Here is a 13,131-nt window from a genome sequence, read left to right on the forward strand (position 1 = left end):
CATGTTTTCTTCTCAAGAGAGAATGAGATCTAGAATGCATATATGATGAGGAGAGACAGGCTGAGCAGAGCGAGGGCAAGACCTGTGAATGTACAAATACTGCGGCAAGGCTCGCGGAATGGGGAGACATTTGATTCTGTGCATATTTTTAGCTTTGGGCAACATCTGTAGACAAAATTGCGTGACTGAGGAAAGCTTGTCTACCCTGGTATGCATAATTAAAGCCTTCATGTTTAAATATTATCGTGCTTTAAACTCAGTGTAAGGTTTTTTAAAAAAACCTTTGTTAATTCAGTATTGTTGCTAAATGCAAATATGCAGGCTTTGAAAACATAATTGATACATTTTTTTTGTGTATGTAGGCTCCCTCAGGCAGTACTACCGTTTTTTAGCTCAAATAATGAATCGGTTTTGTTCAAAAATAATGTGGCAGTATTCTGCTTTGCTAGGAAAGATGATGCGTTGCGTTCGCTGTCCTGTTGCATACCATGCTGGAGACGTTTGCATTGCTGCGGGATGTGCAGTCATCGCTTCCAACAGCATTGTTTGTACGAATCATTTCACTGCCATGAAAGGAAAAAGTCATCATGCGCATGTCAATGTCAGCTGGTGCTTTGTGTGTTCAAAAGGTAAACCGATGCAAAACTCTTCATAAATGCAGCATCAGAGCGTTTTAATCTTTAATTTAAATTTTATTTTGCTAATATATTTATAGAAAATCATTAGAAATGTGGCATATTAAGTTAGGCTCTGTTAGGTATTGAAATAACTTCAGGTTGGCTTGTGCTGCTTCAGGTTTTTGAGTATCCTTTTTTTTGCAGATACCATTTGTTAAAGAATTTTTCTTGGACGTTGTCCAGCAACCAGAAATTTGATTTAATTCTTTACCAGAGACACGTCATGAGAAGTATCTCTGTGCTTTCCCCTGTGTTCAGTGTGCTGAAGCTTTTTCTTTATTGCTAATATGTAACATTAAAACGTAAATATTTTAAGAGTTGCTTTTAGTTTAGCACAGACAGCAAACTGAATCAGTATTAGTTGTTGCTGGGAGAGCCACTAATTAACAGTGTTATGTTTTATGTTGTACAATAATTGTTTTTCTTATTGAGAACCACAAAATTCATAGTGCTGATTAAACTGTAGCAGTGAAATTTCACCTGATTTGGTAACAAATTAACGTGCAGCATAGCAGCTTTTAAGCTGTAGGTAACTTTCCACTTGATAATTCATGGAGCGAACTACCAACCTCATTCCCTCTCCCCCCAGGAAAAAAAACCACAAGAGAAATCTGTTAAAATTTTGCAGACAGTGAAATATTAATATATAGTAAACTATGTTAACTATAATGTAGTCATTAAAGTAAAACAAAGTAATCATAATTTGTGGTACATTATTCTGGCTTTTTTATCACTAGCTTGCTTGTTATTTTGTATATATTACTAATCCTAGTCTGTTAAGCATTCAAATTAGTAAGGACCTTTTGGGTTTTGTACACAACTAAACGATACGTATTTGTTGCAGGCCAGCATGTTTTAACCATTTATTTTCTAACTGAGCCTACCACATGTGTATTGCACTACTTCGAACCTGGTTGGGATGCAAAACTGTTATTTTTGTCTTGATGTTTCCAACCTTTTTTTTTTTCCACTCTCTCTCTCTGAAGGAGGAAGCTTGTTGTGCTGCGAGTCATGTCCTGCAGCGTTTCACCCAGACTGTTTAAACATTGAAATGCCAGATGGGAGCTGGTACTGCAATGACTGCAGGGCAGGGAAGAAGCTCCATTTCCAGGATATTATTTGGGTTAAACTGGGAAATTACAGGTCTGATTAATAGTTTTATTTTTTACAGTACAGGATCATACAGTTGGTTGCTTCTGTAGGCCAGCCTTGCTGCACATAGATTTCCCATTCCTCTGTGAACTAGGGACCCCATCTTCTTGCAAGGTTCAAGTTCATAGACTTGTAGCTTCACTGCTGCTCTGGGCCAAGGCATTACCCATACAGGACTCCTTGTGGTCTTCTGACATCTGTTTCCAGTGCATGAGTCTTCAACCCTTTTTGTTTCAGAGATCTCTTCAAATAATTAAGCTGGTATAACTTGTAATGGGCTAAATTACTGCCTTGCAGGCTGGGAGAGAAGTCACTCAGGTTGTCAGTGTTTTACACTTCATTGAGATTTGAGTGAGACAGAGGTGGGTGGGGTTTATCCCAGAAAGCATTAATAGCTATTATCAGCTGTCTCTTGATCTTTGACAGTTACAGTGATTGCAGGTCTTGTTAAAGATGATGTTATTGCTAACCAGATGCAAGGCGCTTCATGTGTATGTTTATCTTGCAGGCTGCAAAAGCGCCTCACAGATTTGAGCGTTGGGCTTTCCTTCTCTAGTCCTGTCTTCTCTCTTTGCCTAGTGAGTGGGGGGAGGAAAAGATTTTAAATCCACTTGGATCTTAGAAGTAATAATCAGTTACTGCTGTTTAGGGTGATTTTGTTAAACTGTTGCAGAAAGACCTTGACTAAAATGCTGTATTTTTTTTATTTCTACGTCTGTGCTAGATGGTGGCCTGCAGAAGTTTGCCATCCGAAAAACGTTCCCCCAAATATCCAGAAAATGAAGCATGAAATCGGAGAATTTCCTGTGTTTTTCTTTGGTTCTAAGGATTACTATTGGACGCACCAAGCACGGGTGTTCCCTTACATGGAGGGAGACAGAGGGAGTAGATACCACGGGATCAAAGGAATTGGAAAAGTCTTCAAAAATGGTACGTAGCTAAAAGTAAACAAAAATTAATCTTGTGGTATGCATGCTTTACTTTCTTCACACATAGCCTTGGGTCTGAATTTGTACATTTGTTTTACGATATTGAATTAAAAAAATGTTTTGGTGTCCTGGGCAGTAGTCACTATTGCTGTGAATGAAAGCATTATTTTCATGGCTTGTAAAAGCCTAGCATCTAATGGGAGTGATTTCTCATGGTTTTTACTTTCTGGAAAGGAAATGGTGAGTCTAACTGGGAGACAAAAAGAGTAGAATTGATACATATACGGTAAGAGCATTAATGCTCCAGAAACATTGTTTGCAAGAAAATTGATTGATGGGACTAGGAAGTAGAAGATGATTCTTTAACACACATGGGAAGTCAGCTTGGGGGAAGGAATCCTCTTTCTAGCCTTTCTGTTAATACAACAATCTTTTTTAGCTTTGCAAGAAGCTGAAGCTCGATTTCGAGAAATAAAGCTACAGCGAGAAGCCAAAGAAACCCAAGAAAGTGAACGTAAACCTCCACCATACAAGCATATTAAGGTAAAGTTTGAGAAAATTCACTGGATACTCAAAGGTCTAAGCCAGCGGTGGAGTGGAAGAGCTGAGTGGTGAGATGGGGCGGAGAGGGTACAATGATGTGCTGGTAATCATGCTTTTATAGTCATGATATGATGAAATTTTGCTTCCATTGGAACATCTAGTATTGCAAAACCAAATCAGTAACCACTGCAATAACTTAAAATAAATTCAAATGTTTTATAGTGATCTTTGAACTATTTTGGTGTATTATTCAGGTCAATAAACCTTGTGGTAAAGTGCAGATATATACTGCTGACATTTCTGAGATTCCCAAGTGCAACTGCAAACCCACAGATGAAAACCCTTGTGGCTTTGACTCTGAGTGCCTAAATCGGATGCTGATGTACGAATGCCATCCACAAGTTTGTCCAGCTGGAGAACGGTGCCAAAACCAGTGCTTTACAAAACGTCAGTACCCTGAGACAAAGATCATCAAAACTGACGGCAAAGGGTGGGGTCTGGTTGCTAAGAGGGACATCAAAAAGGTATGAATCATTCTTGCCTGGCAAAGAATCGGTGACTTGTGATGTTGTTTGTGGGTTTGGTATATACTTTACTAGTGATACTTGGTATCTTTCAGGGAGAGTTTGTGAATGAGTATGTTGGTGAACTCATTGATGAAGAGGAATGTATGGCAAGAATCAAATATGCACATGAAAATGACATCACCCACTTCTATATGCTTACTATTGATAAGGTATAGTATTGTATATTTTTTCCCTTGTTTAATTATAACATTATTTTGATCTTTTTTCCTTCTGTTGATTACCTTGGTAGGGCACTCTGCTACCTTTGATGTTCTGCAGTTCCATGTATTCACAATGTTGTATTTTCTGTGCCTGCTTGCTCCATTCTATATATATATAGTGCATCTCATTAGTTCTAAGTGTGTAATGTAATAAAGTCTATAATTATTATATAATGTAATAAAGTCTATAATATGTTAAGGTCTATAAATTGTGCTTTGTTGCTCGAAATCAATTACAGCAACCATATTTATTTACCTAGTCTTAAAAGGAAGTATGAAGTTTCGGGAAATAGTAATGATACAGTTGAAAGAATTACTGTTAGCAATCCTTTTACTGAAACTTTAACCACAAAAAAATCTCACATGAGAATGGCATGGAATATAGTTGTGAGGCTGTGTCCTATATTGGGCATTTATTCTTTTTTGCTGCTATGCATGGTTTTCTTTGTTTATAGCAAAACTAGACTTGTGCTTTTGTAGAAACTTTTCTGAAAGCACTAACTGCATTTTGTAGCCAGCCAGCACTCCACGTATCGATTCTGCAGCAAAGTAATCCAGCAGATTAATTAATGCAGCAAATTAATTCAGGATCTGTGGTTCTCTGTGCACACCTCTGAGTATTTTATTCCTGAGAAAGAGAAGAAATTAGAAAACCTGGACAACAGAGGGCATTGATTTTATATATATATATATATATATATATATATATATATATATATATATTAGCTTCAGTCCCCAAACGGCTACTTAGGAGAAAAAACAAAGAATTGGCTGTCAGTCCTGTATATTTTTTCAGTCGTAATCACCTTTATTTTGCTCAAGACTGTCCTGCTCTGTATTTCCACAGCTACTGTTTTCATTAGTCCTGTAACTGAGGAGCTCCTGCACAGGGGTTATCACCCAAGAATGGTGAAACCAGAATTCTCTGAACACTTGAGTTTCTCACCCCGCTACTAAGCTGACATACAACATCAGTGCGTTTAGATATCTGGACCAAATATGTATTTGACTCTTGCCATAGTTAACAAATGCTGATTGGTTTTATCTTGCAAAAATGCCTGTTATTGTGAGGCTGAGCTGGCCATGCAGTTAGAGTGCCTGGATGTATGTGCGCGTAGTCATGACAATCATATATGTGCATTATAAAAATGAGTTAGAAGGAAACTATAATATTATTTCATAAATAAGCAAGGTTTTCTTAAGCAGCTCTGCAAAGAAACACAGTTCTGGCTGTTTCAAGACTTATTTTATTTTGTTAGTCTGATATGTTTGGTGAAGATAAAAATTAAAAGGCAATTGTGTGTAGGGATGGGATTTTTTTACGTTACCAAGAGCTTGTTTTTGTTTAAACTAGGCTGATTTGGGGAAAGAAAGCTGGTGAGAAACTGGTAATCTCTGCAAGTAATCATGCAGTGACTTGGTAAATACCATAAAGCACAGTATTTGTAAATGTGTCACAGCTTTGTGAATGCAAAGTAAAAGGTAAATGGACTGAGTTCGAGTTTTGAGGCTTTCTGGAGGGAGGGAGGGGGTTCTTTGACATGACCACCACAGTGCTCACAAGAACGCTTATCCTGCCGTGTGTGGCTGCGATGGGTGCTGGGAAAATGTGAGCTAGAGCATGAGTATTGCTTTGGGAGTGTCACGTTCCAGGCCACATGAGACACTACAGTTTTCAATACAACATGTACCATCAGTTTGCTTGTGTGCTTCTGGATAGCAACACCATGTCTGCTTTGAATGCAACTACTGAAATAATTTATGGTTATTTAATTTTTTGCAAGGGAGGGGGGAGAAAAAACATTCATTCTGTTGCTGGTTTGATCTCCAGGACCGTATTATTGATGCTGGCCCCAAAGGAAATTATTCTCGGTTTATGAATCACAGCTGCCAACCAAATTGTGAAACCCTAAAATGGACAGTAAATGGAGACACCCGTGTCGGCCTGTTTGCTGTGTGCGACATTCCTGCAGGTATATCAGCTTATGTTGGGTTTGGTTTAATATTCCCTGAGTTAAGACTTTTGCACGCTTATGGGTGGGACGGTCATGGTTTAACTGATTCAGTGCAAATGTCTTTGTAGAGAACTCGGCACACGGAAGAGATGCTTTGTGATCTGCCTTTTACTTTAATGTTTCTTAATAGAGAGTCCCATGGCTGCTTTTTGTTGCTTGCTTCTAAGGGAACACCAAAGAGCCCCTAGTTAGTATCTTTGCATTCGTTTCACATTGTAGAGCACAGTTTTTGTTTTAGTTATCTCAAACAGTACTTCTGCATCTTTTCAAGTGGAGAAAATAAGCTTAAGGAGTGGATGTAGGCGGCTGTTTGAAAGTATTTGTATTCTGGTTTGTGTACACGCATGCACGCGTACACATATATCTGTCTATCTATAGGTATGCCTAGCTCTGTATATAGAGATATAGAGATATATAATGTGTGTGTATGTAGACCAGACACAACACATGCACAGTGTTGTGAGGTCAGACCAATTTATTTTTAAATGTAATTGCATAAGATGTCATGCTGTACTGGCGTCTAGTTAATCATTGTCAATGCTTATGAGCAGTAAAGAGGGGGAAAATCTTATGCTAAAAGATCAGCAGACAGATAGTCTGAAAACCAGGCAACAGATAATGAAACCTGTATCTGTTTGTAATAATTTTGATAGGCTTTGTTACCTTGTCCTTCATAACGAAAGGGTATGTCTTATCTCACTCAGGTACAGAGTTGACCTTTAATTACAACCTTGACTGTCTGGGCAATGAAAAAACAGTCTGCAAATGTGGTGCCCCAAACTGCAGTGGATTTCTTGGGGACAGACCAAAGGCAAGTAATGCATTGAAATTTTAACAGTATCTCGCCTACTAGCCTTGTTATTTTTTTTGGTGGACCAGTTTTGTGTTGTTATAAGGGTCGATGCTGCTTGAACACAGGGTACCTGTCCTCTGAGGAAGAAGCTTATGGTTTCCCTTTCTTGGGAAGATGGAGGCACCCTTTTGCCAAACATAACTTTGGTGCTGAAGAATACGTTTTTATGCTGTAATAGTACAGCAGGCGAGCAAGGTTTTGCGAGCATCCTAAAACGTTTTCTCCAGTTTCTCCTATGAGAAATTTATTACTTTGGGTCCTGAATAAGAAATATTGCTAGCTGCTGGTGCTAGCTTCTGGAATCAAAAGCATATTAAAAAAGGGGTTACAGGAGGAGTAACCTTCCCAGTCCCATTTGAAGTGTGGGGATGGGAAGGATTGTAGGAGGTAGAAACTGACTAAGAACAAGCCTAACTACAGTCAGCAAGATTATTTGGATACTGGGGTTTATATTTCTGCCATCTAAACCTTAAAATATGATTATTTTGTTAAGATTTGTTAAAAAACATTAAATTGAAATGTAAGTTTTGAATGATACCAAATCACGTCAAGAAATGACCTGTATGATTTGTGTCATACAAAGTTAATTTAAAACCTGTAATCCAGCAGTTGATGGGGCTTCCTGAAGGGCTGGCATAGGAGTGCGAGGAAAAAATCTCACCTGTGGATATAGAAAGGCAGCACTTTATTGTGCTCCTACATACTGCTCAGTATCAGGTGGACTTAAAATCTCCAGAATTCACCCAGCTGGTTTTTGTTAAGGGTTAGGCTAAAGTGAGGTTTCACTTAAGCTTGTGGTCAATTTACACAGACAGCCATAAAGAAATGAAAAGATACAGTTCAGTTTTGCAGGGATGTCTGCACTGGTAGATAGAATGGGCTAATTTTAAAGAAAGTAGGTAATGATTACTGGGGTGAGGTTGGAAGGAATGATGGTAGGAATGTTGAAAAAACATCCAGAACGGTTTTTTTCTATGATTTCGTGAAGGAGAGTTGAAATGCAAGCAGCAGAATGTCAGATTGAAATACGGGTGAGGTTTGGTATATTCTTTCTAGCATTAGGGGCACAGCTGCAGTTCCTGAAATTCTGCTGTCTGTTCTTCAAAGAGAAGAGGACACTCGTTTTAGTAATTCGAGCGTGAGTACACAAGTGGAAGAGAAAAATGGATATTGAAGTGATTGGTGCTGCAAGAACAAGATGGGGGTACATTAGCCGCAAGTAGATTAGGCTGGAAATTGGAAGACCTTTTCCCATTGATAAGAAAGTGGAAGAGCTTCCCAGTAAGAAGGAATTGTAGGGACAAGATCTGGTTTTGGAGTAGCTTTTCACAAGGGTCAGTGTGGAGTTTTTTTGTCAACACAGAGGCATGGTGAGGCACTGGATAAGTCTGCGCCAAGGCAAATTTTTCCCTGCATGCACAGGCCTGCCAGGCATGCCAACAGTTTTGCTAGGCTGTGTGGTGGTTTTCCTGTGCAAAACAGGCATTTACAGATTTGGATCTTACTCTTTTAGAATTCTTCCACTAATGCCTCAGAAGAAAAAGGCAAAAAGACCAAAAAGAGAACACGGAGACGCAGAACGAAAAATGAAGGGAAGAAACAATCTGAAGATGATTGTTTCCGTTGTGGTGATGGAGGCCAGCTGGTATTGTGCGACAGGAAATCTTGTACTAAAGCTTATCATCTCTCCTGTCTTGGTTTGGTGAAACGTCCTTTTGGTGAGTCAGCTTGCCTCTTAAAATTCTGTAAATAAAAACTTGTGCAGGTGCCTCATTTATTGCACTGAAACCTTGTCAAGGGTGTCATCTTGAAAACATTGTTCTCGTATGGTGAGAACTTTGTTCGTGCATCATGTGGGAGCTCATCTTGAGTGTGGAGACAAGATGACAGCCTTTCTCCTGCCTCTCTGGCAAAATGAGCTTTTTGTTTTACCAAGTGTAGGTGACTGAGTACATCACTTGGTAGGAGCACTGTGGCCCTGTCACAGCAAAGTTGATTATATCTAAGAAACGCATGAAGCCACTTTGGTTCAAGCCAAAAAAATAGCAGCAGCATCTGGAACAAGGCGAGTAGGAAAATGTTAAGGGCAGCAGACATGAGGCTGCAGTCCCACCAACCACAGGAGCTACCTGGTTCCAGTCAGCCGTGTCAGGTGGGCTATGAAGAAGTGAAGCAGGCAAAGCCTGTTATTCTAGAGACAAGTAAAACGGTGACTGACAAAATATGCTGGGGCAAAAGGATGTCTCTAGGTAAAGCACACTAGCCGTCCCTGAGCAAAACTTGCAACAAACAGGCGAGCATTGTAACTGTAGGCAGCAGTTGACTGGATGTTTGGATGCCCTACCAGATGCAAGCTCTATAAAATGCTGTTGAATAAAGCCTGAATAATTTCTTCTAGCTAGAGTTGACTGCTGTATTCAAATGAGAGGATGTAGAGTCTGCTACTTCCTGCTGTCAGTTGAGCTTTAGAAGTATGATGTAGCATTTTGATTTTTGAGATTAGCCCTGATAGTTGCTGTCTCATCGTGCTTTGTCAGGAAAATCGTGTATTGTTCAGCTGCTAAAACACAACACTTGTTTAAAAGATGATGACACCTTGTACTCCCCACTAATGCGCTCTTTGGTTTTGATTGCAGGGAAGTGGGAGTGTCCTTGGCACCACTGTGATGTTTGTGGCAAACCTTCTGTTTCTTTCTGCCACTTCTGCCCAAATTCTTTCTGCAAGGAACACCAAGATGGGACAGTACTAAATTCTATGTTGAATGGACAGTTATGCTGCTCTGAACATGTTCTCGGGGTGGATTCTGTTGAAACTCAGAAGTCTGAGAAACCCCGCAAAAAACTGAACAAGTTGAAGCCTAAGAGAAAGCAGAGGAACAGATGGATGAGAGCTGAATGCAAATAGTCATGGACTGCAGTTGCTACTGCCAACACTATCTTGTAGATAAGTTGTGAATATGACCAGGGAAGGACACAATTTTACATATATTCTGTAAAGGTTACATGGGGGGGATTTTTTTATTTTGTTTTGTTTTGTTTTTTATAAATCCACTGAGCCAACGACAGCAGTCTCCTGCTGCTTCTGCACTGATAACGAACTGCATAGTTCAGAAAATTTCAGGACAAACCAAACTTATTACTCTGCATTACAGTTACACTTGAATTGTTGCGAATGTAAAAGGTTCCCTCCAAAATACTTTCAGGCTGGAGGTAGGTTAAAATCAAATCAGGTAGGCATAAACATAGGTTTTTGAGTTAGTATTTGTCAACCAACAGAAGTTTTAAATAGTATATCCTTGAAAGAAGTTATTAGCTCTCAAGTCCTTTTAAGTAAAAATGGCTTGGTCTGTGGTCCCAATGAGATTTGCTTGCCTTGTGTGTTTTTGAGCAAGTGCTTGAATGCCATTCATGATCCAGGTGCGTATCTCGCTATAACCACACACATAACAGTTTGTTTGTGCTCTTATAAAATAGCTCTCCAATGATTCTTAAACAAACATGTTTATAAATATCCTTCCACCAAGAAATACAGTGCATGGTGGGAAAGGCACACCCTGTACCAGAGAGGGGAAATCTTACATTGGAAGAGATTTTTTTCTATACTGTTTTTTCCTGCATTTCATTCCAGCAAAATAGAAGTAACTTGATCTTGCAGAGCTGTACAAGTCTGGATTTAAAGGTATATTGTTTTGCAGTCGAGGCCCAATACTCTAGGTTTTTTGTGCCTTAATAAAAAAAAATAATCTTGCCAAACCTATTATTTGAAAAAAATTACTTGATTTTTTTTCCCCTTAATTTCAAGTAAAACACAGAGGCAAACATTTCTTTGGAATGCTTGGAGTCCAAGCATTACAACTTTGTGATAATGCAAAAAATGCCCAACAAGGAACAGAGAAAAACCCATGAATGAAACAGAAGATGGAACTTGACTGAAGTGCAAGAACTAAATTCAAAACAACTAATTAAAAGTGAAATGGATTTTTGAAGAACCACATAAGGAACAACTCTAATGTGAAATTTAGCCTGACTCTGTTCCTTTTGGTAGTTTATCTAAAACTGGCTACTTGACTTGGCAGACTGAAACTATTTACTTTTTTAGGAGCTCTGCTCTCAACTGTCTTATTGCCACTGTGTTGTGTCAGCAAAGCTGTTTTGAATTGTTTGCTCCCGTTAGGTTCTCACACTTGCAGAGAGATAAATATACAAGATTTAGTATTGATGGAAATTAATATTAGAACTAGGAAAAAACGGTGAAGAAAAATGTCTTTACCTGTTTTCTTCCCAGTGCATGTCATTGGTGTGTGATTAGGCAGTGTTACAAGTAAGTTTTGACTTGTGCCATTGTTACCTAGCCTATATAAACACAATGTGCGCCTTCATGTCCATTTAGTAATTTGTGTATGTTCTAGCTTAGTTTGCCTTTAATAGTGCACTCTGTGTAGCCCTTTTGAAAATGAAGCCTTGCTATATCATGGAAGTGTATTTTTTTTTTCAAAGTATTTCTTCAGGATTTGATTGCAGATTTAGTTTTTGGAATTGTTGAAATCCCCTTTTGTTCCCAACGTGTAAAAACTTTGGTTTCGTTAGAAGAAATTTATGGAAAGAGGTTTGAAATGTAGCATTGCCCTATCCTGAACTCTTTGGGTTCTATTTTGTGACCAGACTGCTTTGTTCTTTTCATCCGTTTTCGTAAACACTGCTGGAAAGTTAATTTTTTTCAAACAATTTTGAAAAAATAGCACAGTTCAGTATAGAGGGAAGTGTTACATTTTTGCATTTTTTAAAGTGGTATGCCAAGCCTTGCACTTGAGCTAAAAATGAACATTTCTTAATTGATTTTGAGGGGAAACTCCCTCTGCTATGGATATTTGTTATACCAGGACTGAAGCATGAGATGTGCCTAAAGCCAAAATGAAAAAATGGTATTATGTATGTTTTTATAATAGTGGTTTTTAAGGAGAGGAAAGTGAGATCAGCTAGTAAAGCAGAAAGATTTTCCTCATTGCTTTTAAACAAAATGAAGGAATTTGATGTCATTGGGACCATTCTTTGAATACTGTTACTATGTAAGGAAGGCTTTATAAGAATACTTCTAAATAAGTTATTATAAAATTTTACCTTTACATTCCATTGCTTTTATAATTTGTTAATTTTGTAGTTGTTTCGTTGCTTTTTCCTCTTCATGTATAGGTGTAACAGCTCTGGCACCCTGGAACAGTTATGCCCCAGGGCCTAAGAGGCAGATACCCACTTCCAGAAGCCACCATCTCAAATAGTTACTGATGGGCACTGCTGCAGGAACACCATCCATTCTAAGATCGGTCACAGAGCCTACAGCTCCCTGCCTGCCTCTCAGGTGGGCTCACAAGCACATTTAGTATGGCAGGATGCAGGTCAGCCACCCATTTTGTATCTGTCTATGGGTAAATAAAGACTTCGGCATTCAAAGCAACCCCTCTTAGCCCTCTTTTCGTAACGTTAAATTCACACAAACAGATCTTAGCAAGTGGCTGCTTGACTTTCTGCTTCCTTCTACCTCTTCTCTGCTCTTTACTACTCAGCTCTTTGGGCCAACAAAGGCTTGCACCACTGAGACTGCAAACTGGGGAGTTTGCTTTTGAGTTGTGAGGAATTTGTTCCTTCTGCTGAGCACATACTTGGAGATCGATCTGTAAAAGAAATGTGGATCCTGTTCTCCCTTCGTATGTACTGATCATGTAACGCCATGAGCTCAGCTAAGTCACTCAGGTGGTGATCTGCTAGAAGTTTAGTTTCTGAATCAGGAAAGGTGGTTTTTAGGTGTCTTAACGAAGGCTGCTGTGCCCTACTCTGCAGCACTGGGAAAATAGGCTGAAGTTTTGGTAAAAAAAGAAGACGAAAGAAAAGTTGTTTCGCTGCTTTCCTTCTCCCACTGTTCAAATACAGGGGAAAACAATCTTGGAAAAATTAAGCTTCCTCATGATGCAACTCAATTCTTTTTAGCATTCAGTAACTTGAAATATTTTCTGTTATAAATTCATCAAAATAACATCTAAGTATGGCATATTATGTGGCATTAAATTATGTACTTAGTGTCTTGGCCATCGAAGTAGAAAGAAGTATTTCCTTTTCCAGCAAACTTCTCAAAGCTGGTACACAATAGCCAAATTCACAATTTGTTGTTCTTTTATCACAT

At 38.8% G+C, this 13,131-nt stretch overlaps 1 protein-coding gene and 1 non-coding gene across 8 annotated transcripts in view; both read left to right on the forward strand.

Annotated features, from left to right (window-relative positions):
- NSD2 (nuclear receptor binding SET domain protein 2) overlaps positions 1–12,084 on the forward strand; it is a 102,629-nt gene extending 90,545 nt beyond the window's left edge. For all 7 annotated transcript variants that reach the window (XM_040592222.1, XM_040592214.1, XM_040592248.1 and 4 more), the window contains 10 exons: positions 450–629; positions 1,664–1,820; positions 2,554–2,759; positions 3,198–3,301; positions 3,556–3,825; positions 3,921–4,037; positions 5,920–6,061; positions 6,808–6,914; positions 8,470–8,674; positions 9,593–12,084. In XM_040592222.1, coding sequence (XP_040448156.1) covers positions 450–629; positions 1,664–1,820; positions 2,554–2,759; positions 3,198–3,301; positions 3,556–3,825; positions 3,921–4,037; positions 5,920–6,061; positions 6,808–6,914; positions 8,470–8,674; positions 9,593–9,861 — 1,757 coding nt within the window. In that variant the 3' untranslated portion in view covers positions 9,862–12,084. The remainder of the gene's footprint in view (positions 1–449; positions 630–1,663; positions 1,821–2,553; positions 2,760–3,197; positions 3,302–3,555; positions 3,826–3,920; positions 4,038–5,919; positions 6,062–6,807; positions 6,915–8,469; positions 8,675–9,592) is intronic.
- On the forward strand, positions 5,642–5,774 carry LOC121082802. Its single transcript, XR_005826131.1, has one exon.
- Positions 12,085–13,131: the final 1,047 nt, after the last annotated feature.

The sequence above is a fragment of the Falco naumanni genome, chromosome 1, assembly GCF_017639655.2.
Source record: "Falco naumanni isolate bFalNau1 chromosome 1, bFalNau1.pat, whole genome shotgun sequence".
Lineage (NCBI taxonomy): Eukaryota > Metazoa > Chordata > Aves > Falconiformes > Falconidae > Falco > Falco naumanni.